Source organism: Pseudomyrmex gracilis, unplaced genomic scaffold (assembly GCF_002006095.1).
Source record: "Pseudomyrmex gracilis isolate BER0280 unplaced genomic scaffold, ASM200609v1 scaffold_99, whole genome shotgun sequence".
In the NCBI taxonomy this organism is placed as follows: domain Eukaryota; kingdom Metazoa; phylum Arthropoda; class Insecta; order Hymenoptera; family Formicidae; genus Pseudomyrmex; species Pseudomyrmex gracilis.
The window spans coordinates 377,805-404,599 of NW_018020683.1; the positions used below are offsets into that span (position 1 = coordinate 377,805).

Sequence of the window (26,795 nt, forward strand, 5' to 3'; positions counted from 1 at the left end):
AAAAAAACAGCAAAGAACGTTTTAACAAATAAAATGTGTTTTTGACAGACCGATGAGGTCATGGACACCATTAAGAATGAAATTCTGGAGTATGCAAAGAAAAAATATCCCAATGTGGATATGAAATATACGGATATATGGCGCTTCAAAAGCTTGCTTGTGCGCGGTCTTAGATCTTCTTTCTGAGCATTATCAATCTATCTAACTACATATTCAATATGTACTTGTTTTTTGGAAGAGGGTAATATTAAGATAACTTTAAGACAATCCGCGTCAGAGAAGGATACACGGGATTCGTTCAGCAAACGATACGGGAGATGGCATTCGGGAGAGAGACGGGTGAGAGACGTCATCACAGAAGAAGAAGTAACGCCAACGACGCGACGGTCGCCGTTATTATTTAATGAGTTAATATTACGTCGCTGATGGGAGTTCAATGATTGCGAGACGTAACAGTGTTTCGCAAGAGGATCTTTGTAAGTGTTCTCGTGCACACTTCGCATACTGAAGCTCGACGTACGGCACACAGCCAGGCAAATCTGAAAACGGTCTGTCCTTCGAGTCCGCGTCTCTCCCTCGTCTTTCCGCACTTTTAGAAATATGAGGTTCACGTCCTTTCGACCTCGCATTTGTAGGATAGACTGAAATATATATAAATTTGTTACTACATTTTAACCGTCACTTTTTCTTACAAAGAGATAAAGATGTATATTACAAACATATGTAATACAAATAAATGCAATTCTTAAAATCACTCGATTTACCTTGTTGGGATTTAAACAACAAGAGACGCAATATTCGTAAATGGTACAACATCCTTGAAGATTGCAAGTTTTACAGCTGTATCTCTCCCTCTTAATCACAGCATCCTCTTTGTTCTGTTGTGTCTGTTCTATTGTGCAACATCCATTTGGCAGAACTTCATGTCTCGAACATACCAGACCGCGTTCATCCACTATCAAACCTTTGCCCTAAAGAATAAATATTTGTAAACATGAGACAGTTGCCAATACAAGAATTATTATTTATTAAACTCGTTTGTAGTAAATATTAACTTGAATAGAATTGCGACAGGATTGATTGAAATCGTCGTTTTCGTTTAAATTGGCTAAGTTGATATTTTCTATATTGTCATTAGTCCCAGTCAACATTTCCATCTGCCACGGTAATTTATCAGGTACCGCTAGCTCACCCGATGATAATATGTTTTCATCGGGCATCAAATCTTCGTTGTCATTAATTGCCATAAGATTCGTATCGTCAATATTATTGATTGGAGTTAATGGTATTTTCTGTAATATGAATGAATTTACATTTGTTCAGTATAAATTCAGCATAAACAAATGATAATGTACAACAATGATATTGTAATTGCTGTGCGAACTTAATTCTGAATTGACGACATAATTGATTCAAGATGATACAAATATATGCCTACCTTTCCATTTTGCAGCAACGATACGATACAATAGGTCAATGACAGTGCAAAAATAATTCCAAGAACGAAACGTCGTCTGATTATTCGAATCAGACCGGTGCAGCTTGGCATTTTTCCTTGTCTTTTATTGATCGTTTTTTCTTAAAATAGTCACGTACTATCGTCAGAAATGATCGTCGATCATGTTATCTTACGTGACTTTTGAACCGTGTATAAAATATAGTGCATAACTGTGGAGATCCTCGTGATGACATTCAAGCACATTTGGAACTTCGCAGTTTCAGAAGAGGTTATGCTTCAGGTTATTTACTTTTCGCCAAGTAAATGTTTATATTAGTTTTGATTTCTTTATATTTCCATAGATGTGTGCTTAATCGCGTTGCGGTTTGGTACAAAGCACATTGTTTGATAAGAAACAACCGTTGGGTTTCCGCTCTGTGAAAGAATATAAAGTTAAGTATTAAAAATCAAGTGTTGCAAAAAGCAATGACTTCTACAGGTTAGAAAATCTGTCATGTCGGCGTGTGTGCATAAAATATATGTGTGTCGGATGTGTGTTCATAAAATATAAACTGTGATATATATACATTTGTTGCACATAATCATTGTATTCATATTACACCATGGATATTTATATTTGAATACTTCGAAGATTCAAACCGCTTTAACGAAAATGTGATTCTAAGCCTGACTAAATTTTGCAACTAATCATCACTTGAAATCTAGCGGTTCGAGCCTTGGCTAAATCTTATAAAAACAGGTGATGATTTGATTTTATTATTCCTGTTCTTATTTCTATCGCGTTTATTGTGAAATGGGCGTTAGCGATATTTTTTATTGCTGTTTTTTTTTATCAATATTTTTTTTGTTCCTATTCTCATTTTTATTGCCCAAGGTCTTTTGAACGTGTAAAGAAAAAACTTTAGAAAAAGAATTAGAAAACGTTCTATTCTGCGGAAGCTATTCTTTGCACTCGGACTTTTTATCTTCATTTTTTGTGTAAGCATTTTAATGTCGAGTTCACTGATTCTCATTGATCTTATTTTTGTTACAGACTGTTTGTTGTAAAATCTTCATAAATTCAATAGATAAATAAACATTTATACACACGAGTAGAGAAAACGCGTGAACACACATTTTATATCTTATTTGAGCTCTTTTTTTTTTTTTCAACGATTAATCTCGTTTGGTGCCACTTTAAATCAGAAAATATATTATCAATTCGTTAGCTAAAAAGTTTTAATTGCACTTTCGCAAATCAACTAAATAAAACATCTTGATTGTATTAATAAAAATTATTGTGATCAAGAATCACTGCGCCTAATGCGTTTCACATATTTGCTACTTAATTGTAAATTATTTCGTTCTAACGTTGACTTTTCTGCGCAGTTGTCGTCGAATCATCAATCTAATGTCAGTTTACTGACATAATTCTACTAAAAACCTTAAAAAGAGAAGATATTTTATCTTCACTGAACGGCGATCTATTTTGAAATAGATTTTCCAAATTTCAAAATTTCTTTTCTAACTGTATAAAAACCGCTCTCGATTAGTTTTTTTTTTTTCAGATCAGTTACTAATCAGACACTGTGCTAATCAATTCAAGACATTCATATAACAATAATATATCGTAAGGTAATAATTAAAAGTATTATATTGCAAGTAATATAAATTTATTATTATGCAAGTAATATATAAGTGCGACATCTTCTACATTCATTTTTTTAACACATATCAATTACAAATCTTAATGATGACTGAATCTTAGTGACTAGCGATACGTACAAATATGTAGTCTTGCTAGACACGACACAAGCTGAAACTGAGCGTAGATGATGTCATAAATTTTGTAACCCAATACTAAAGTATGCTCGCGGTCATAAAACAAATTGTTGTTGGATTAGTTTGAAATCCTTGAGATCTCTTTGAAACTTTCGAGTCAAAAGATGAAAGGCCAATACACGGCAGAAAAATATATTCGGTGCTTTATGGCAGAAAAAATCTATCAGTTTTTTTATCTGGATGTTTGTATTTATACATATTTTAAAATTTTATTAAACATGTAAATTTATAACACGTAGAAAAAGTTGAGTAAGTATATAACAAGTATATAAATATATTTTCATAAACATTTAAAAGCTTCGATTTTTTCATTTACAAGAGACAAATAAAAAATAATATATGATAACGATATTAGAAAATTTATGAAATTTACAAACTAATACACAAAGAAATAATAATATATTATGTATAAACTGTTCATATAGAAAAATATCGAATTCTTTAATTAACTCTTTTAATTGGCTGTGTTTACTTTGGTCTGATGATTTAAACAATCTTGAAGCGTGATTTCTCCTTGCTTTCTTTAAAGACTGCGTGAATATATACAAACATTCTGAAAGTCATCGAAATAAACATCCGCGAGAAGAAACAATGATCCTTTCATGCGCTTAAGCGCTGTAAACAAAATATTACGAGGACGTTCGAGTTACAACACACTCACTAAGTTACGTCTGGCAACATAATCCGAGGAATGCATAGAGATGGAGAAAAGAGGAGGGAGAGGGTTTCATCTTCATATAAAGGTGTAAAGTAAGCTTACTCCGGTTCATATTGTCAGTGACCGTCAAGGGTGGTCAAAGACCGATCGTGCGCAGTGAAAGAAAAGAGAACGGAACAAATTAGAAAAAAAGTTTTCTCTAGCAATTTGTTTCTATTTTTTATACATGACGTATATACATATTTACACGCATATTAACTTTTTTCACGCACGCACAAAGAATATATATTCGAAAAATATTCCTCGCACAACGTAGCGTAACGTAACGCCTACAAAAGATGAGAAAGAATCGAATTCTTGTTCTTCTAGATCTTATTTACAATCGTCCCTTTATTTTATTACTTTTTGGATTCCTTCTCTTCGGCCTTCCTGTATTTTAGTAGAACCCAACTCCAAGAGTTGGGTCACAAGAGTTATAAAATCTGGAAGGTTTCAGGACCGCAGTGAAAATTCATCTCAGTCAACGATTGTGATTCTATTCATTTAGACGCTCTCGATTCATCTTTTCTGTTATAAATAAATGGCATTTAATGGTAAATTATAGTGGGCGTCACAAACAAGTGTCAACTCTTTAAGCGCTTGCTGATCGTGATTTTAACATCAGTGTCAGTACCTACCGATTTTAGTGAACAAATATAATAAATGTTTGACCGTATGGAGTGCATGTGATGGTGTAACAATAATACTCGACAAAATTAATAAATTAATGTTTTTAAGTCACTAATTTGTGTTTTTAAGTGAGTAATGAAAAGTTATTTCACATTTTCTGTTGTTTTTTTTGTTTTTATTTTTATTTATTATATATATTAGGAGAGAACGTTACATAATTTTCGCGCGACGCATGTATTAAAAATGAAAATTGTACGTATATGTTTGTAACAAAAATATTTAACAAAAATATTCATTTATGATGTATGTGTGTATATTTTTATATTTACGTGTGTGACATTTTGTTAATAAATCGGTAATAAAGACTGACAGATGTGCACAATGTGCAACAAGCGGTTGTTTGTACAATCAACTATTTTGCACAAAATCTTTGATAAAACTCCTTTTTTATGAATATATTTTTTTTAATGGAAAAGATTCCTCAAATTCTAACCTTTCTTTAGTTACGTAATACATATAACCTTATTTAGCTCTAAACTTCTGCTGTGTATGTCGAACACGTTAATTTGTTTATATAACAAAATCTTTTTTAATTTTTACGTTTATTATTTGTTACACTGTCACATTCATATATGAGCGCATATCTAATTTTAGTTTTGTCACTACAATGAACAGGACATGATCTCTGGACCTCTCTTAACAACAAAGCAAACTTAAAACACTTCGTGCCGCAATATATCATCGATTTCAAGAGGAAAACCATTAGATTCGCCAAGACGCTGATGATTGAATTGGCGGAAGAAATGGACTCGATAAGCGAAGACACTTTGATGTAGGTAAAGCGCGATAGTCAAATAATCGCGTGTGAACAATTCAATACAATAGTATCAATAAAAATGTCAACAAAACTTAACTTAGAGATCAAACTGTTAAAATGTGTTAATAAGACGCATTGGAAACACATACCACTGTGATTTTTAGGTTTAAGATTGAAATTGATTTGAGTCGCGTTACAAATGTTGCAAAGAGTTGTTCCTTGTTTCTCACAAAGGGACAGGTGTGTGTGCTTACTCTTTCGACGTTTGCGCGCTTCGTTTTACACTCGACGATCGATAGACCGACGTATAAAGCGCGTGAGCGCTCTGAAGCTAACGTATGTAAATGTAGAAGTCTAAATTGCAAAGTGCTCGTTACGCGCCGACTAATCGCAGACGATAAGCACAAGGCCGTTTTATTTGGCTAATTAAAATAAGACAATCCGTCTGACAGACGGTTCTGTCTAATCGCAAAAGCGCTAAAAGAACAATACGCTGAATTCAACTTGCAAATTTCGACTTATCGCGAAACAAAATGAAAAAAATTAATTTCGCATCTCGCACACTTGATCGCAACAAAGAGAATAATGTAGCGAACAATTGGTTGAAACGTCGAGAAAGCAGCTTTGTTTTCGAGTCGAGAAAAAGCAAAGAAAAAAACGATATGTCAAAAAAATATACAGCCAAAATGTAATTCTCTCACGAGAGGATTAATCGATATAAGAAGATTCCTTACGACGTAATGTGCGCAGTCCGTGAACTCCGGTGATACATTATATTTTTATAGTTCGGAGCCTCATTCCAATCACGTCTCGCGTATCAAAATGATTCGCATCTTTACGCATGTACATTTTGTCCAAATGTCTTCTATTTTGTAATCGTAATATTTCGCAATATGTAATTCTCCGAATAACATAATCTTATTTTTCTATGTGTAATTTCAGCGCGAGAATCTTATCTCAGGACGTGAGTCAACATTCAGTTCCGTTTTGTGAAGAGAAGCACCGAGATGGAGAGCAACAGACGAGAGAAAAAATACAGATTCGTGGAGTTACCGATGATAACATCGTAAATTTGGGTAACACGTTCAATGCTTCTCAAGTTATCGCGAATCGCGGTAGAACACGTAACAATAGCAACGATCATCAGAAGACTGAAACTCAAGAATGTAGCTCGTCATCAGAAAAAACGCTACGCAGTTCTCGTAACGTAGAAGGTGAGGAACCGATAAGATCGACTTCTTATGTAACAGATACATGCGCGGAAAGTTGTTTAGAATTGTTAAATGAGAAGGTAGGCGAAAATATAACAATGATCATGTCGCATAAAATAAAACTAAATTTACGATCTATGGATAAGGAAAGAATTAATCAAGACAAAAATGTATCTTTACCAAATGAAAAAAACAATCTTAAAATAATATTAAAACGAATACTAGAATGTCCAGATAACAATCGTCAATCAAAAAAAACGAAAAGAGACAAAAGTTATGCGTCGTTCAATGACAGTAATGTGGAACCGTTTTCCGAGAACAAAGAAGACAGTAATAAAGAGGAAACGCAAAATTGTCAAGCTCAAAATTGGCGAGTAATAAAGAAAAAACGCAAAATTGACAAGCTCTCATCTAGCGTTTCTCAAAAGAGTGTGGCGAGTACAATTCCAGCAGCAGCAGCAGCAAAAACCTTAGAGAATTCTTTGGCGCATTATGCTGCAGATAATAGTGACATAGATAGTACACTAAGTACTGTGGAAGGTAGCGAAGAAACGTCATTGTTTATGAATAAGTCGATAATAGAAGAAAATATAAGAAACAAAAATAAGAAAATAGATATTTTTGTAAACGAAGCAGATCAGAGACACGTGATACAAAGTTCGCAGAAACAACAAGAGAATCAAGAACCATTTATCGTGGAACACGCTGATTCAACAAACAACGTGGAGAAGCAAGATAATGAAGAAATATCATCATCATTTTCAGAAATGATACATGTAGAAGAGAATGCAAAAATTAAACAAAACGAAATTATTGAAATTAATTTTTTAAACGAAAACTCTCGAAGTCAAAAGTCAAGCTCAAAATCGTCAAATATATCCACAACAGAGTCTTCGTTTGATGTTCAAGATAATGATCTTAATAGTTGTGATAAATCACAAATCCATGAAACATTGTCATGTAACAATACTTTAACAAAAGATGTGATGAAAACTGTAATAGGCGATCGCTTGCCAACAACAACAATATCTCTTTCCAAATCGATCTTCCCCGAAAAATGTTCTTCCCAAAATAAATGTGTCGACAACGAAATATCCTCCGTAGCGATAGCAGATTTGCCATCAGATAATTGTGTTAACGAATCACCGACCACTGGTGACGGTAATACTGAATTAGAGTTACAAATAAGACCCAAGACGCATTCTGAAGCGATTCAGACATTCTCTGTGAAAGCATCTTTGGATTCATTGAATACATGTTTGGACAAATATAAGGGCAATCCTGAGGCTCTTTTAAAACTTTTAAAGTGCAACTCAATTACAAGTGCGGAACAATCTGAAAAGCAACAAGACACGCAAATCACAAGTGAAAATAGTTCTGAATCAATTAATAAGTGCAAAACATCCGATCCGAAGCAACAATCGGCAGAGAATCGTCCGAATGGCAACGAGAATACAACAGACGAACAGACACTCAAAACAAAGAGTTACGGGAATATAAAAGTCCGATCTTGGGAAGAGCTCAGCTCTCCAATATTATCTTCTACCTCACAAATAGAATCTAATATATTTAATTTAAGATCCAACTCGCAGGTGCCGAGCCAAGTTACCAACCAAGGTCCGTCGTGTACAGAATACGATGGTATAATTCCATGTACTTTACATTGCATTAAAAAAAAGTTCGTAGAAGTCAGAAGTGCAATACAAAATATCATGATTAGCTTACATTGTATTCGCTCCGTTACATGTCCCACAATGCAATATAGCATTCTTTCTAAGCAACAAGTGCAAGAGATGAAAGATAATATGGCGAAATTAAATACAAATATAAGTAAATTGAGAAAGTTGCTACACGTAAGAAGTAATGAGGATGCAATTAAGTTTTTTAACGATTGTACAGGTTTGTCGTATCTAACGGCCGAGAAATACATCGGATTAGCCAATTTGATAGATGACTACTCTCAGTTCTACAAGTTAGCTAGAGGAACTTATCTTAATATATCACATCTTACCAATAACACTTCTCATAATTTTAATTCTACATGTAATAAGACGCAAATGAGTTCGCAAAGTGCACTCTCATCTTCATACGTGTCACCTTCAGACCCTACGAGAACATCAAATCACGATAGATCACAATCTTCGACACTGTCAAATGCCTTTCCGACGAACTCGAATATCAGCTACCAACAATTTTCAACAAATACCAGATATCCAAACCAACATGCGTCAAGTAGTTATCAACAACAACAACAACAACAACTTGCAAATAATATTCTACCTTCGTCATACCTGAACAAAATAACATCGCCTTTAGGTGCTCAAAATGCAAATCATGTTTCATCTCCGCCATATTCAGACGGAGTGACATCGACATCAAGTGTTCAACGCACGAATAATGTTCCACCTTCGTCGTACCCAAACAGGGTAATATCGGTGTCATTTGCTCAACAGGCTCCTATAAATTTGAATAACGTCACGTACACAACGAGTGCGTTTGGATCGAATAATATTAATGTGTCTGGATCCGCATGTCAAACAAGTATGTATCGCACATTTCTCACCGTATATCAGATTTTATCCTTAATATCTAAACATTTAAGATTATTATTCAAATAGCATATATCACCTGAAACAATAATAACATTAACATTACAGATGCTTCCTTAAATAGGGGGATGCCTCAAACCACATCGTCTCAAATCGTACAGCCAGATATGCCTGTTGTGATTCTTCCGACAACGCAGCAAACTGTGCCGCAGCAAAATGTGGCAAACATATCTATGAAATATTTTGTCTTAGCAAACAAACAACAAAACTCAGCAAATTTAAATATTCAGCAGCACAGTTTCGCAAATCCGTCTGTGCCGCAGCAACAACCAACAAATTCGTCTATGTACCAACGAAATCTGGCCAATTCGTCTGTGCAGCATCAGATTTTAACAAATCCGTCTTTGCAACAACGAAATGTAGTACTAAACCCATCTATGCAGTATCAAACCTCATCGAATCTTTCTGTACAACATACACAACAAGAAAGTCACTTAACAAACGCACACGTGCAGCAACTACAGTTACCGAATTTGTCTGAGTATCGGCAAAATCTAGTCAATTCGTCTAAGCGGCCTCAAACTTTCGCTAATCTTCCTACGCAGAAAAACGATGCGGCAAGTTCGCTCATGCGGATGCAACATTTAGCGAACATAGCTACGTATAAACAAAACACAGCAAATCCGTCTGTACTGAGGCAACTTTTATCAGCAAATCAATTGATATCGCAGCAAAATTCACGACAAAACTTGTGCCATGCGAATTGCGCGGAATGTTTGCAAATTGTATCGAACAATTTGCAAAACATTAGGAAAAATCAAAACTCCGCACACGTACATACATCGACAGGTCGAAGCGATACGATCGCTGTATCGAACAATTTGCGAAACATTAGGAAAAATCAAAACTCCGCACACGTACATACATCGACAGGTCGAAGCGATACGATAAATAATTCAATGACAAACGCTCCAAACTCCGTGTTTAACAGTACGGTAGAAATTTCAAAACTTCAGAATAACAATAATACAACAAATAAAACACGAAATCAACAAGATGTGTATCAAGAATTTACAAACGCACAACATTTATCGCAAGAGTCATCTACACCAATCGCGCCACAAACTTCCACGTCGCATAATTCAAGACACTTACAAGATACAACATGTGATACACTTTCAGGGAAAGATCCAAATATTACATTAGAAGAACTTATTACCTCTAATAAATTTTACTTAGATTTAGACTTTTTAACGGATAATGAAAAATTTGTATTGTGCAAACAGTTAGGGTCGTATTGCAAAATACTTATGTGGATACGTAAAAATGCGTCAAGGAACATTCCTGAAAAACTCGAGGAAACAATACAATGGTCATTATTTTTACACAAATATATGCGCCACCGCACAAATGAGATTTTGAAAGACTTTTATTCGGATAATCAGTTAGAAATCTCGCAAGATAATTCGACGTCGATAACGGAGACAATATCCGAAGAAAATATAGAAGTCTCGACCACGAAACAGCTATCGGAAACACGCTCAAACGTGCCGGAAGAAGACGATTCAATCACAAATACGTCTTGCAACGAGTCAGGAGCTGAAAAAACGAAAGCTCTTGATATGCCAGAAATTGACAAAGACTTAAACGAGAATCCAGAAACAGCAAATAGTAATGTAAATAAGATAGAAAACATGTGTAAAACATCGAAGAACGTAGTAATAAACATAGAAAATAAAGATAACGCACATTCCTCGTGTAACAACGAAGATCAAATTGAGAAAGTAGATAATGTTCTCAACGATGTTCAGATAACGCACAATAATAATAATGAAGAAAACAACCAATTTAAACCTAGAAGCCAAAGTATCATATCGTACGCGCCTCGTAGTTCGACGCCAATTGCATCGTCGAATAATTTGAAATTGCCTTCGTTGAACGAATGCAAATGCACCAGAATATCTCAGACTTGCGTACACTGTAAACATATAGTCGAGATAATGGGATTGCATTTTGATACGGAAGAAGATAATAACGAAAAAGCGTTAGCGGTTGCCAGTTTCCACGATACCTCTGATGAAGGATGTGACTTCGATCCGGAGAGATTGGTGATCGACGAACAGGATAGCACGATCACATGTAACGAGGAAGATAATCATTTATCAGATGCGACATTATCCCAATCACGTGTCTTGGAAAACGATGCGGAAGCAGATTCGTGTCAAACTACTGCAAATGAAGCGCAAGATACATCAAATATTAATCAAAAAAGTTCGATACAGTCGGCCGATACCGACGTGATCTCAACAGAAGATGCGATGAGGAAAAAGGAGAACGTGGACACTCACAGTGGTGTTAAGACTATTAACAAAATATTTGAACGCGTGACCGTGTACAAACGCTACGCAAGTCCGCGAATTCCCGCGCGTAAGTTAAGAGTCCAGCTCGAATCCACGAACGTAAAAAGATACGCTTCCAACGAAGACGATAGTCTTAGCAGCGAATGTGCTTCTAACACTGATTGTAATACTGCAATATTACAATCCCTATCTGATACAGATAATCACGATAAAGAAGACAGCAAAGATAATTGCGAAGCATTCGTTGAAAAGTCGGATGACAAAACGTGGACTATTACTAAAGAAGATAACGACAAATTAACAACAAAGAACGACACGCACACACCCTATTTCAATGATTACGAGATGATCTCTGATTACGAGGAGGACGCGGTCGTCGTGAAAACTGAAGACGATGTCACATTACAATCTCCAGATACGAATGTGAAAGAAGATACTGAAGATGCTCTTGACAACGAATCTGTTCCTAAAATCGAAAAAATTATGACACCGCAACCACCAGTTGCAGAAGAGAATCAAAATAAGGAAGAGTACAAGGATAACTGTAAAGTATCGAGTGAAGAATCGAATGATGAAGCATCAAACAATATTAATAAGAAAGAGAAATATGAATCAACTAAAATTAACTTGCACACAAATTACATTACTGATAACGAGGAAATTTCTCATATTACCGAACACAGGGTTCTTTCTCCTAAGACTGAAGACGATATTGAATTAGAATTTTCTGAGGATGCAATTATGAAAGAAGATATACTCGTCGAAGACGAATTGAAAAATGAAAATGTTCCTGGAGCTGAAAATGCTCCTGACAAATATGTACCTAATACTGAAGAAAATGTGACTTTGCAACCTTCATTTACTGCAGAGAAACAAATTGAGGAAGAGTGCAGATATAACTGCGAACCATCTGTTGAAGAGTCAGATGGTGATATTAGTAAGAAAGATAGTGACAAATTAGTAACGACAAATGAAAATCGCACGTCATGTTCTAATGAGACAAACGCTGAAGAAGATGTGACGCTGCTAGAGGAATTTCAATTCGATGAAAATAATATTCTCAGTCCCGAGACAACTTATCAAATCGAAGACGCTTTTAACAACAAATTGGTTATTGACACCGAGCTTGGTGCAACATTGCAACTTCGAATTAGTACGGAGGATCGAAATAAAGAAGAGCACAATAATGATGACCATGACGTATCGAGTAATGAACTTTCAAATAATTCCGAGGAGAATATTATGATTTCCGAATCAGACGTGAGAAAACTTTCGTGCGATTCTGAACAAAATGATGAGGTAGAAATCTTACCGACTATTCTCCAAGTACAAAGCATATCTGAATCGATGTTTAATGAAATAGATAATATTATTTGCGATATTGAAATTGCTCAAAATAACGCGAAAAAATTGGATAGTAAGAATGAGATTTCTCAAGTTAACGTAGAAGAAGTCGATGTGGAAGAAGAAAATAAAACAGATTTTTTTACGGGAGATAATAACAATACAAAAAGTGACAACGAACACATACCGTGCTTGCGTTGCAAACGCACAAGCACGGTATATTGCGAAGCGTGTCTGAGCGCTACTTATTGTTCCAAGCGTTGCGCGAGTTTGCATTGGAAGTCGAAACATCAAAAACTATGCACGCGCAAATATGATCCGTTGTAAGCAATATTATTTATTGACTTGCACGACAGATAAGACTAATATTTTATTAACTAACTACGTTACGTTTTTTACATTCTTTACTATTTTTTATAAACAACGATAAAAAAACAACGATAACGAAAAAAAAGAACGTGATACACATTGTGGTGCATTGACACACGCGTTATTTTTTTATAGCAGTACTTTGCCAACGTGCCGCAGTATACGTCATTGAATACGCGCAAAAAGACTAAAAAAAAAAAAACATTAAAAACAGTTAATTATTATTGCTATCAATAATAATCTCTTTTTCTCTCATTCTCATGATTTCTTCTTGCACATAAACAACTGCGATCAGGTGAAGAGAATTCTAATAAAAATCAAAATGTTTACGTAATGTTTGCTCACTAACAATATGTTTATTAATAGTATCCTATAGATGTTGGTAATGTTCATTCTAATAGCCTCTCTTCATTAAGTATGTTTAATGTAACACTGATGCATAGATGTAATTTTGTGTGACATTCTGTGCATGTGATTCTATATACTTGTGGAAGTTGTGTGTTGATGATGTTATTACGTAAGATCTGAATGAAATTCCAAAGATAGATAAGAGAAATAAGATAGATAATATGTTTTGGTTTTATAACATGAAAAAGTAGTTTTTATGTTATAAAGTTATTTATAGTACCTACGTTATATACACTATTATTTTTTCTACTTATTATTTTGTATATAAATTGCCATTTAGTTGTAAACATTATCACTTATGTTGAGAATTTTGTACTGTTAAAGAGAATTTTGTCTGTTAGAAACATTCTCTGATATTTCACTAGATTATGAAAAGTTACAAAACTTGTTTTTTTCTTAAAAAAAAAAAAACTAACCGTATATTAGAATATACGATTGTATTTTGCCTATTAAGGTTTTATTGTTATAAGGCTTACATGTAGTGAAGTCTTCCTGATTTATGACGAAAATATTTTTATACGTGATACTGTGAATATCATTTTTATATTTTAATAAAAAAAAAAACATGTTTAGTTTGTTTTGTTTGTTATTTTTTGTTTTAAACCTTTATAGTGCAGCCACATTTGTCTTCTATGATAATTATCATGTCTACCTTCTCTGTGTATGTATGTTCTATGGGTATAAGGTACTTTCTAATATGTAAGACGAACAACTTTGCTAAAATATACAGGCTCCGCGCAATTTTCAGAGTCCACTTTCTCATACAGACGGATTTAGATTAACTTTGACGATTCAGATGGGCCGCATATAAGAGATGACAAATCGCAAAATTATGATAATCTCTTATATGTCGGTTTTACTTTGAACCGATTGAAAATTAATTTAATTAATGTATAGTGAAAAATGTCTCACAAAACAATTCAATATGAGTTAGAATACATACCAGTAGTGACCACTGTATGTCAGTGGTTTATTCTTACCAAGATAAACGAAGTCAATTCCAATCCATTTATGCGACGTCGATGAACTATCTTTGCCTTCGTTCTACATGTTCTCTTACAATTAGCGTGCTTTTTCTTTCTTCCTTCTACGATTCTACCTATTAAATAGAAGAGAATCTGATCTGATCCTTCCCTGCCGATCGCATCTTTCATCGTATCATCTACATACAAGCGATCACTTTGGCACGTAACAATTGATGAAATAAGATGTGATAAGTATTTATGTAATACCTGTATGTACAATTCATGTGATAACTATGTATTGTGATAATTACGAAACTGTTTGATGTGATACTTGTATGCACAATTTCTGTGTGATAACTATTGTGATAGTCACAAAAAAAAACTTTTTGATGTGATAATTACATGTTTCTACACAATAACACACACATACACACGCGCACATGTACACATTCTTTCTATGTTAAATAATTGTATGTAACTGTGCCAATTATATATAATTGTGATAATTATTACATATATATGTTATGCAATGAAAATTATAAAATTTATATAATCAATACAATATAAATTATTATACATGTGTGAAAAAATTAGAATTAATATACTCGTCAAGTTCGATGAAATCTATAAAAATGAGTTTATTGTAAATTACGTCGGTAGACCTACCAGAATCTGTAAAATAAATTGCGGTGAGAGAACTGCGACCAATCTTCCAAAGAGATACAATGTATTCAAATTAAAAACAACAGACATGCGCTATTTTCTTTTGATAATCTTTGTTGTAAAAGATCTACAAAAACTGTGAAACCATCATTATTATATTTCAATTCATTTCACAAAAAATCAACATTGTTTTCACAGAAAAATGTTTTTGTATAAATATTATCTGAAACTAATAAATGATTTCATTTAATTTCATCTTTGATACATGAGACTTTGGTTTTACTTGCTTTCTTTCTTGACCTTATACGCAGTCTTTTGCAAGTGCAATATCTTTTGAAAAAAATTAATGCTTCAATTATTAAAACTGTAAAAATTATAGTTAGGCTTTATATTATCATACGTATTAACTATATGAGATACCTGAAGGAATATATATAGTACAGATATCAAATAATCTTTGCTGAGATTTATTGATTGAATCTCTTCTATGAGCAGTACAATATAGAATATTTATAATACAGAGAATGCTAGAAGAAAATTTGACTTTTTTCTCACTTTAAATAAAGTTATTCATCCTCATAACCATCGGGTAGAGGATTGACATGTGGGTTGTGGAACAAACTATGATTGCCATCACCCCATGGAAATGGCTGAAATCACGAAGGAATGGTAACAACATGAAAGATTACGCATATCACATATTAACAAATGCAACATTGTTTCAGGATGTATCTACTTCCCACAGTAAACACGTCCTGATATCAATGAAATATCTTATACCTTAGTTCTTATCCTCAGATGATCATATTTGATGAATTCCGGACGCTCATCGTGCGCGTGAGCTTGATGATTCAAATAGCAATTAACCATTGCCAAACCAATGGCTGGAAAAGCTACCAAGAACGTGAGTCTCTTCCATAGAACAGCAGCCTGCTCTGTGAAGCGCACAATGCGTTGTTGTTATGTAATATTGTCACATAACTTATTTGATATATTCCTGACTTCTTTTGATAAGAAGATACAACGTATTGCAATTCTTCGAACGGAAAGTGAGACATTTAAAAAGAATCGATTAAAAAACAATCAACGTTGATATGAAAGTTAATGTCAAGAGCAATCAGTATTTTCAACGCGTGACATTTAAATGCTCGATCGTTTCGGAAACGCAGATGAATAGATTTTATTCCAAACCCTATTATATTTTACTCACCTGAGCCTTGGTGTTTGGCAGCAGCGGATGCAAAATTTCTGGAAAAAGAATAACCAAATTTCACCCAACTAGCCATTTTTACTATTACACTGCACTCCGCTCAGCTGCGATTTGTTGCCCCTTTTTTTCCTTTTTCTGCAATACCAGAGAGAAGCCTGAGAGCGGCCAGGTCCATAAGAGAATGTGTAATCACTTTTCCGCCTCGTAAACTAGCGCATGTCCACAAGTGGTACACATTGGAACTACGCAGCCAGTCAACGAGCGACATGTCGGTGCGATATGTCCACAGCGTGCGGTTCTATTCTGTGCTATGTGCACGTGTTTAAATGGTCACTTTCTTTAAGTGTGCGAGTATATTCGAGAGCGTGAATTTGATTTTTTTGAAATTTAAAAGGACCGATCTCGTGATGAGAAGATGAGAAAGAAAAACAGAAAAGAATAAGAAAAACCATTGCAACTTTTCGTACAACATAAATGTGATATACTCGAAAAGATGTGATAGTTAAGAAAAGAATCTTATTTTAGCGAGCAACATCAGAATTCGTGGAGTGTAGTCAAAAATCATCTCCTTTTACATCATCATTTGCTGCTCTGTGGTTTATAAATTTTATTTTATTTTCTTAAAAACACTCCATATATATATAGATAAGAAACTGGACATATTAGAATTCTTGCAAATTCCCGAACATAATTTCTGTTTGTAAGAAAAATTATAGGACAAGAGATCTTTCTAACACACGGTTTTAAATTCCTTAGTATGATATTGTAAGTTGATATACATATATGTCAGTTGAAACAAAAATAACTGTTAATGTTATAGATAATAATTTAAGAGATAGTTTTATATTTTTTTAAATATTTTAAGAACCATTTGGCATAAGATGTTTCTTACGTTTAAGTTTTGCGAGGAAATGTTGCGTTCATTCCCATAAGTGTTATTTAAATTTATTCAGGATATTTGTCTTTTTATGTCACAAATGTAATAGACGATGTAAAACTTCAATTGGCTAAACATTTACCATTTTATTTTAGCACAAAATGTTTACGGAGACTGAGTGACTAATAGAGTTAAAAAAAGAGACCGATTGTGAGAATGGTTACTAACGTCGCAATATTATATATATTACGAAAACTGTTCTCTGAATCCTTTAGATTTAATAAGTCATTACGTTGATTATTAAAAATCTACACAAAATTCGACACAATATTCGATAAGTATTGAAAATAAAAGACTTGCATAATATTTCGTCCGTTATTTATATTTTTTTAATTATTTATTTATTTATTTGTTTATTTATTTATTTATTTATTACCTGCCTTTCTCTCTTTATTTTATTTTACACGCTAATAAATAATCAAGCGAACAAGAGCACAAGATTTATGCGCAATAGTCTTGGTCGTTGGAAATATGTAAACGCTGAAAACGAGCTAAAATCAAGAGAAGGTATCAGGGAAGTATGTCTTGCGAGTAGGTATACGCGCCAGCTCCTGGGCGTGTACATAGCGCGCTTGACCCCACCTCGCGCGCGGCAGCCATTATGGAGCACGCGCGTCGGCCATTATGGAGCGCTCGCGCCTCAGCCAATCACCGCGCGACTCACGGCGCGCAGGAGGCGTTGGGGGGACGCGTAGCCTCGCCCACAGATACCTCTCGCATTACCTCTTCGCACAACATGTATTCCTGATACATTCAGCGATTTTTCGAGGCTCTCAGAGGACGCGCAACTCACCTTACCGGCTCAATTCTCTTGCTATTTCTTTCTCTCTTGCTTAATTCTCTTACATTCTTTCAATAATTTGTCAATCTTTAAACAATAATTTATAAATTTATTATAAATATATGTATGTATATAAAACATACTATTTATTATTAAGGATTAATAGATGTATGTATGTATATAACGTACACGTAAAAATAAACAATTATGATAAGAATGTAAGTAATCAATTTTGATGCATATAAATGTATAAATTATATATGCATAATTATATATGCGATATAACTTATAAATTATATATGCGTAATTATATGTATTAGCGATATGACTTATAAATTATACATGTGTAACAGTAAAATGTATAAGTAATTATCATATTTTGTATATTGAGAAACAATAGAAAAAGTAACAATAAATTAGATTGAGTTTGCAATGTGTTTTCCAGCACCAAGGATTTTATTATTCTGTTATTATTACATAATATTGAAAATGTTTCCATTATTTTAATTTGTTTGAGAGTCCCGGGCACACATACTGTATGAATTTATAACAGAAGTTTATATACAAATACATAAACTTTATATATCTTTTTGATAAATATATATTACATATATTTATTTTTTATTTTTATTAAATATCCTTGTGTTTATAAAATGTTACCATTAATGATTAATCTTTTGCAAGTATAACTTCAAATATAACACAAATGACACACAACTTAATATATAAAAACCTAAACAAATACCTTTTACAAATTATTCTAATTATAAACTTAAAGGAAATTATAGATAGAAAAGCTATACATTTTATCACCTGCAAAATATATATAACACAAAGAAAATTACGTATTTGTGTTACTACCGGGAATTTTTTCTTGGGTATCGATACACTTTAAACATGCACTTAAAAAATATGTGCACGTAACAATTCAGCCTTTAATTATTTCAATTCGATAAAGTCTTACGTATATAACATATACATTGCGACGTTAGTAACCATTCTCACAATCGGTCTCTTTTTTTAACTCTATTAGTCATTCAGTCTCCGTAAACATTTTGTGCTAAAATAAAATGGTAAATGTTTAGCCAATTGAAGTTTTACATCGTCTATTACATTTGTGACATAAAAAGACAAATATCCTGAATAAATTTAAATAAAACACTTATGGGAATGAACGCAACATTTCTTCGCAAAAATTAAACGTAAGAAACATCTTATGCCAAATGGTTCTTAAAATATTTTAAAAAATATATAACTATCTCTTAAATTATTATCTATAACATTAACAGTTATTTTTGTTTCAACTGACATATATATCAACTTGCAATATCATACTAAGGAATTTAAAACCGTGTGTTAGAAAGATCTCTTGTCCTATAGTTTTTCTTACAAACATAAATTATGTTCGGGAATTTGCAAGAATTCTAATATGTCCAGTTTCTTATTTATATATATATGGAGTGTTTTTAAGAAAATAAAATAAAATTCATAAACCACAGAACAGCAAATGATGATGTAAAAGGAGATGATATTTGACTACACTCCACGAATTCTGATGTTGCTCGCTAAAATAAAATTCTTTTCTTGACTATCACATCTTTTCTGGTATATCACATTTATGTTGTACGAAAAGTTGCAATGGTTTTTCTTATTCTTTTTTGTTTTCTTTTCTCATCTTCTCATCACGAGATCGGTCATTTTAAATTTCAAAAAAATCAAATTCACGCTCTCGAATATACTTGCACACTTAAAGAAAGTGACCATTTAAACTCGTGCACATAGCACAGAATAAAACCGCACGCTGTGGACATATCGCACCGACATGTCGCTCGTGGACTGGCTGCGTAGTTCCAATGTGTACCACTCGTGGACTGGCTACGTAGTTCCAATGTGTACCACTTGTGGACATGCGCTAGTTTACGGGGCGGAAAAGTGATTACACATTCTCTTATGGACCTGGCCGCTCTCAGGATTCTCTGTTTCTACTCCTACAGCCTTACTGCCTTCATTGTAGACTAGCCAGAAGACATAAAAAAATCAACCAATCCAGCCTTCCATTTTCATTCCTACTTCTTGTTCTAGAAAGCTTTGATGTGGTTGATTCTTTTATGTCTTATGCGTTATGCATTACGCAAAAGTCTGTGCTTTGGTCTTTAAATGCCCTTTAAAGAAAGGCTCTCTGTTTATGTTGTGGTTACAGAATAGAACTGTAAAGGTTATATGCGTGCAAGAGAGTAAAGAATTTATTTATTATTGTAAATAAAGCTACCAAAACAGTATAGTTATACGTGATAAAATAATAATGAGTGGCAAGCGTGAACACGAGGAGAGCGATACGGAAGATGGATGGATTGGACCATTACCTTCGGAAGCTGCACCGCAAAAGAAGCAAAGAGGTTAGCCTGTACTAAAGACTTTTTAGACCAATTTCTCAATAATAAACAGAAATTAAAATGACTCTTTGCATGTTTTATAACTATTTTGATTCATTCCTTCTTTTTATTCTTATTACTCACATTTTATAATCATTGAATATATAAAAGTGGTCTTTTCAGGTTTTCAAGTATCTATTTGTATCTCTAATTGTAGTTTGTTTGTTATTTGACACATTTCTTGATAAAGGAATCTCGTAAGTTATTTGTTCAATATTTCCAATCTTTTGTAGTGCTAGAGTATGAACAGGTGTACATTGATAACTTGCCCTGCTGTGAATGCTATGAAAAATCTTACATGCACAGGGATGTTATCACTCACATTTTAGTAACAAAGTAAGTATATTTGAAAAATGTTTTTGTTAAAGTATAAAATAGTATTTGTTAACGTATACTTATCAGAACACATTGATGCAGGTCCAACTTTGTCATAACTGCTAGCTGTGATGGACATGTAAAATTTTGGAAGAAGCAGGAAGAATTAATAGAATTTGTAAAACACTTTCGTGCACATTTAATGACAATACAGTCAGTGTCTGCTAGCTGCAATGGCGTTCACATGTGTTCAGTTAGTATAGACAAAACTATGAAGATTTTTGATGTTATTAATTTTGGTGAGTATTAAAACTTTTATATGTATATGTTTGTGTAAGTGATTTATATCTTTCAGGTGTATTTATAAATAAAAGAAATATCTCAAAATTTTCATCTTGTTTTTCTTGTTTTGTTAAAGATATGATAAATATGATAAAGTTGGACTTTGTGCCGCTTTGCGCTGAATGGATATATTCAGCTGGCGATGCTATATCTGCGGTAGCAGTGTCTTCACAAGAATCAAATAAAATATATGTTTATGACGGTCAAGGAACAAATACACCTCTACGTGTACTTGAGAATTTACACACTAAACCTGTAGTTGCTATGAAGGTAAGAGAGTAAGTTTAAGGAAATATATCAAAGGTTTCATTGATCTTATTAAAAAAATAAAACAATTATGTTTTCTTGCAGTACAATCCCGTTTACGAAACATGTATCTCAGTGGATAAGGCGGGAATATTGGAATACTGGACTGGTCCAAAAACGGAATACAAGTTTCCCAAATGCGTATCATTTGAATCAAAGTTAGACACTGATCTATTCGAGTTTGCTAAAAATAAAACTTATCCGTGTGGTTTAGCAATCTCACCCGATGGCAAACGATTCGCATCTCTCAGCGGTGATAGAAAAGTTAGAGTTTTCAATTTCCGAACGGGCAAGCTGTACAGGGTATTTGACGAAGCGCTTCAAAGATTTAGCGAATTGCAACAAACTGTACAGCAATTGCCAAACATGGAGTTCGGACGTCGGTAAATGCGCGTATATTTTCCATAGTTTATTCTCTTAAGATGGAGTTTTAATTAAAAATGTTGATAATTTTATTTTTATTATAGAATGGCCGTTGAAAGAGAACTGGACAAAACCGAGACGAATTTGGGAAATATCATTTTCGACGAATCCGGTTATATTATTTTATATCCTACCATGCTGGGTATCAAAATGGTAAATCTTTACACAAATCGTTGTATCAAAATCATAGGAAAACCCGAAAACATACGACCCATGCATCTGGCATTATTCCAGGTATGCGCCACGAGTTGAGTAATTATCACGAGAATCGAAAACCACAATCGTCATTAATCTGTAATATTGTGTTTTAGGGTAAAGCGAGAAAGACCGCCGCTGTGACTGTCGAAATGGAGGCTTCTGAAAATCCCACGTTGGAGATGAACCGACCCGATCCGACGTTGTTTTGCACAGCCCACAAGAAAAATCGCTTCTACATGTTCACGCGACGAGAACCGGAAGACACGAAGAGTCAGGAATGCGACCGAGACGTCTTCAACGAAAAACCGTCCAAGGAGGACATCATATCCTCCACGGAAGCCACGAATGTACAGAAGATATACGATACCGCGATTGTTCACACGGCGCTTGGCGACATCCACGTGAATCTCTTCGGCAAGGACGTCCCCAAGACTGTAGAGAATTTCTGCGTCCACGCGAAGAACGGCTACTACAACGGTCACATATTTCACAGAGTTATTAAGGGCTTCATGATACAGACAGGCGATCCCACCGGAACCGGCACCGGCGGCGAAAGTATTTGGGGTGGCGAATTCGAAGACGAATTCAAGCCGCACCTGAAGCATGATAGACCGTACACATTGAGCATGGCTAATGCAGGACCGAACACGAACGGCAGTCAGTTTTTCATCACATTGACACCGACAGTGAGTACAATTTCGTCCAGCGTGAGATTTTGTTCTATATCGAACTATGCAGCATATTTTGATAATTTTTCTTTTGGATTACAGCCGTGGTTGGATAACAAACACACAGTGTTCGGCCGAGTCCACAAAGGAATGGAAGTGGTGCAAAACATAAGCCAAGTGAAGACGAATCCCAAGAGCGACAAACCTTACGACGACATACGAATAGTCAGTGTGACTGTAAAATAGTATTTTATCGAATAAAAAACTTGAGATTTTACAACTGCGTTTCTGTTTTTCATTATTTCGTGCGAACTAACTCCGTGAGTCGCTTCTGCCTTGCTCCATTTGGTGTAAAACTCCTCTGACGAAATTATACGTTCCCGTGCCGCAGGTGAACAAGTTGACGCTGAACAAATTGTAATTCTTGGGTGTGATCACCAGTGAATATCTGAATAGCATAAATTGAAGAGTGAAAGTTAAAGTACGTATCGTATCGCCGCGAACTTTGTAATTCCAAATATCTACCTGGACCATATGGCACCTGTGATCATGAGACTCGCGGTTTGGCTGAGAGAAATCGTATCCGCGGGTCGCTTCAAGTCTCCTATGCCCGCTAGTACCAAGCCCCATTTAAACGTCGGGGCCCAAAAAAATACTGTGGTCGGCCCTAATGATCGAAAACAAAAATTTTTCTCTTTTTACGATTTATATTCCTTTTTTTTTTTTCGAGAAAACTCTTTTTCGAGAACACGATTTTTTTCTAGAGGAACAATGTCGTAACCTGCGGGATGCAAAAACGCGGCACGGAATCTTTCGGGCAGCGCCGAGGCGATCTTCAACATTAATCTCTGATAAGCGCTGGCCATAATTCCGTCCGTAATTATATACTCCGCCAAATAGAAAAAAAAGAATTATATACTTCATACACCATTAGAATCATTTGAAACTTGTATAAAACGTTTTATAAAGTTTATAAACAAATTTGTATCTGCATGACAGTTTTTAAAGTGTACATGTCGCCGCGTATATTCGAGAAAAAAAATGCTACCAGAAAAAGCGTGTTCAAATAATCAGAATCGATTTTATCGATCTTGATTGTTGCCTCTTTTCCGCGACGTTGATTAGACGTCTCGGTGACGTTTCTCGGATAATGTGTTTCTCGATTCTTGTCATACTGTTGTACGTGTACTAGCTGTCATAATATATTATAATATATAATATATAATAATAATAATAATAATATATATATATATTTTAAATAATATATATATTATACATATAATTTATTATATATTTATAATGTTATACTTTATATTATATATTATATATATTATATACATACTACCGTAAGATCACTGACCTTGGTCGCGTGACTGCGGCGGGGTCACTGACCTCGGCCGCGCGGCCTTGGTGGGGAGGGGGTCACTGACCGCAGTCGCGCGACCGCGGCGGGGTCAATGACCTCGGTCGCGCGACTGCGGTGGAGTCACTGCCCTCGGCCACGCGACTGCGTTGTTTTTCCACTTCTCCCTCTCACTATTTTTTGAGTTTGATTTTCATGCGTTATTTCTGACATTTCTCACATGTGTATTATATGGTTTATAAGACGTATATACTATCTGTCATCGCGGTGACAGGTTGTGTTCACTGACAACACGTTAAATAAAAATAACAATAGCGTGCGCGTAGCGCGCGCCTGTGTTGTGCTAGTTTGTTAAAAAATCTATTATAGTTGGTTTGATTTTTTTTGTTTACGTTGAAAACTACAATTTCATCGTGTGTGCGCGCGCAACACCTTTTTCTCTTGGTTTCTCGCGAAAAGAAAAATTATCTGTCAGAATCAAAATAATTTGTGGCGCATAACGCGGAAGAGAGTGAAATCCGTCTTATTACAAGTTTTAATGAGAATACAAATTCCGAAAGAAATAGAAAAACAACTGCAACATGTCTTGCCACGTGTCTTGCCAGAGAGAGAAGAAGAAATCTGAGCCGTGTTGGAACGACATGGAAGAACTGAAGTATCTGATATGTGCCATTGATACCTGGTGCGCGAGACTTTGTAAAACTCTTTTGTGAAGATAAATTACCATCGGGGAGAGACCGTCGTGCTGTGAAAAAAAAAAAAAAGTTGCTTAGGTCATTTCTTTCCATTGTGCAGCAAATCTCCGAGCGTTCCGTCGCCGCCGTCGTGGAGCGTAATCCTACCCCCGCGAATTACGGAACTTCCTCTCTCAACTCCCGCTCGGAGACCGCCGTCTGTTCCGCCACCCCGATGTTGTCCGATCACTTTCGGACCGTGCTGTTCTCAACGTTCGTCAACGCCAATGACGATCTGTTCGAAACCGTCGAAACCGTCCTGCTCTTCCATCGAAGTCTGTTATCGTGCTATTTAAATAAAATGAACGGGAAAAATCTTACCTTTTGCTTTTTGTAGCAGAAATAAACGAGTTTATTAAAAATCCACATATAAAACATCCACTTTTATACTTTGTCGAGATTTCAACAAAAATCTATCTCTTTCTCTCTCTCTCTCTCTCTCTCTCTCTCTCTCTCTCTCTCTCTCTCTCTCTCTCTGCATATGCGATTTCGAATAAAAAATATACCCAATTTCCGGAAAGCAAAGCCGCGATACAAAAGCCACGCAGTTTGTGCGTAACAAGTATCGCTTTGATCCTGTAATACAACACCAGCGGTGCTCTCTCATAGGAGCGTGTGATATGTTTCAAAATAAAATTGTTACCCACATGTGTCTCTCTTTTGTATATATGTATGTGTGTGTGCGCGTCGCGAGTTATACGCCAGACGCCTGTGTGTTAATAACAAATAGATGTTTTGCATCGTTTTCATTGCACCCAAGAACATTTATTTGTTCTTCGGCTCCTATATATTGGTCTGGAACTTCTCTCATTTTATTCGCAATAACGAACATATATGGCTCCACATTATACATATCATAATCACAAATAGATTTATTTATTCGTAGTTTACACCAATGTCACAGATAGTTTCTAATTGACATTTGATCGTCAAAATAGAATTAGTTTATATGTATATATATATATGACATTGTGTGTATATATATATATATATGTATATGATTCCCTTTCTTGGTCGGTTTTCCGTTTTTAATTGCTTTTCATCTTGCGCAAACGAAACGCAATCATACGCGCACTTTTTAAAGCTCCTAATGATAGATTTTTTTTTCTTCACGATGGAGCCGCGTCAAAGTGTCTGCTCGCCGTTCTACAATTAATTTTCTTGCACTCTGTCTCAAAGTTAACGGATAGACTTTTTTTCTTCGGAAAACAGAAACCTATCCGTTTTTTTTTTTTTTTTTTTAAGAGAGAATGCGAAAAGAAAATTAAATCAATCAGGTGTAATTAAACGTCGCAATTCTTTAGCATATTGTCGCAGACATCAGTCTAGAATTGTTATGTATACAAGTAGCGTGTGTGCGCGAACACGCACACTCGTACTGTCACCGAGGAGAGCTTCTCAGAGAATGAACAGATTCTCGCAACTCTTCGTTTTTCCTTTGAAACTGAGTAACCGCTTCAAAATCTGACTGCCGTGTTTGTAACGTTTGCCGTCTTGGTCCCGGTTGCGCTTCGAGTTCAGCTTGATCTGCGCCAGAATCCCGACCAGAAGCTCGTCCACGTGATGATCCAGATTCAACGAGGTCTCGATGAACTTGCACTCGCAACTGTTCGCCAAACGACGGCCAACTGTATAAAAAAAAAAAAACAGAAAAACCGAGGATCCGATATCCACGCAATTACAACGTATTTAATTGCATCATTTAGTGTCGATTTTCTCGTAATTTTTCTCGCAAAATTTTCACCAAGTAATTGCTCAAATAATTTGCTATCGCTTTATATATATATATATAT

The 26,795-nt window shown here is 34.9% G+C and overlaps 7 protein-coding genes across 12 annotated transcripts in view; 3 read left to right on the plus strand and 4 right to left on the minus strand.

The window, feature by feature from the left end:
* LOC109855790 (phytanoyl-CoA dioxygenase, peroxisomal-like) overlaps positions 1-210 on the plus strand; it is a 42,301-nt gene extending 42,091 nt beyond the window's left edge. For all 3 annotated transcript variants that reach the window (XM_020430390.1, XM_020430389.1, XM_020430391.1), the window contains exon 6: positions 49-210. In XM_020430390.1, the coding sequence (XP_020285979.1) occupies positions 49-186 (138 nt within the window). In that variant the 3' untranslated portion in view covers positions 187-210. The remainder of the gene's footprint in view (positions 1-48) is intronic.
* On the minus strand, positions 180-15,100 carry LOC109855789 (UPF0454 protein C12orf49 homolog). 2 transcript variants are annotated; one of them, XM_020430388.1, is made up of 5 exons: positions 14,646-15,100; positions 1,439-1,873; positions 1,056-1,292; positions 765-971; positions 180-641 (listed from the first exon to the last, which is right to left on the minus strand). In XM_020430388.1, exons 2-5 carry the CDS (start codon positions 1,547-1,549, stop codon positions 198-200), a joined length of 999 nt encoding a protein of 332 aa, XP_020285977.1. In that variant the 5' UTR covers positions 1,550-1,873; positions 14,646-15,100; the 3' UTR covers positions 180-197. The 2 variants fall into 2 exon arrangements, with proteins under 2 accessions (XP_020285977.1, XP_020285976.1); XM_020430387.1 differs by lacking the exon at positions 14,646-15,100 and adding an exon at positions 2,026-2,119.
* Positions 2,342-14,648, plus strand: LOC109855784 (MATH and LRR domain-containing protein PFE0570w-like). Of its 3 annotated transcripts, none has more exons than XM_020430379.1 (5): positions 2,342-3,073; positions 3,810-4,603; positions 5,283-5,439; positions 6,367-9,176; positions 9,293-14,648. In XM_020430379.1, the coding sequence occupies exons 3-5, from the start codon at positions 5,390-5,392 to the stop codon at positions 13,213-13,215; spliced, it is 6,783 nt and encodes a 2,260-aa protein (XP_020285968.1). In that variant the 5' UTR covers positions 2,342-3,073; positions 3,810-4,603; positions 5,283-5,389; the 3' UTR covers positions 13,216-14,648. The 3 variants fall into 3 exon arrangements, with proteins under 3 accessions (XP_020285968.1, XP_020285969.1, XP_020285970.1); XM_020430381.1 differs by lacking the exon at positions 2,342-3,073 and having other exon boundaries at positions 3,721-4,603; positions 9,293-9,990; positions 10,075-14,648; XM_020430380.1 differs by lacking the exon at positions 3,810-4,603.
* Positions 15,101-15,744: 644 nt separating the features above from the next.
* Positions 15,745-16,689, minus strand: LOC109855813 (cytochrome c oxidase subunit 6A1, mitochondrial). The gene is made up of 3 exons (XM_020430431.1): positions 16,504-16,689; positions 16,074-16,228; positions 15,745-15,943 (listed from the first exon to the last, which is right to left on the minus strand). The coding sequence occupies exons 1-3, from the start codon at positions 16,577-16,579 to the stop codon at positions 15,860-15,862; spliced, it is 315 nt and encodes a 104-aa protein (XP_020286020.1). The 5' UTR covers positions 16,580-16,689; the 3' UTR covers positions 15,745-15,859.
* A 3,538-nt stretch (positions 16,690-20,227) lies between these two features.
* LOC109855826 (peptidylprolyl isomerase domain and WD repeat-containing protein 1) lies at positions 20,228-23,182 on the plus strand. The gene is made up of 8 exons (XM_020430462.1): positions 20,228-20,617; positions 20,887-20,989; positions 21,071-21,267; positions 21,387-21,580; positions 21,662-21,999; positions 22,084-22,273; positions 22,351-22,923; positions 23,008-23,182. The coding sequence occupies exons 1-8, from the start codon at positions 20,524-20,526 to the stop codon at positions 23,149-23,151; spliced, it is 1,833 nt and encodes a 610-aa protein (XP_020286051.1). The 5' UTR covers positions 20,228-20,523; the 3' UTR covers positions 23,152-23,182.
* Positions 23,169-23,881, minus strand: LOC109855828 (mitochondrial pyruvate carrier 2-like). The gene is made up of 3 exons (XM_020430463.1): positions 23,687-23,881; positions 23,431-23,572; positions 23,169-23,353 (listed from the first exon to the last, which is right to left on the minus strand). Exons 1-3 carry the CDS (start codon positions 23,769-23,771, stop codon positions 23,218-23,220), a joined length of 363 nt encoding a protein of 120 aa, XP_020286052.1. The 5' UTR covers positions 23,772-23,881; the 3' UTR covers positions 23,169-23,217.
* A 1,193-nt stretch (positions 23,882-25,074) lies between these two features.
* Positions 25,075-26,795, minus strand: part of LOC109855823 (ras-related protein Rap-2b-like) — a 16,165-nt gene continuing 14,444 nt past the window's right edge. Inside the window, exon 6 of the mRNA XM_020430457.1 lies at positions 25,075-26,630. Coding sequence (XP_020286046.1) covers positions 26,401-26,630 — 230 coding nt within the window. The 3' untranslated portion in view covers positions 25,075-26,400. The remainder of the gene's footprint in view (positions 26,631-26,795) is intronic.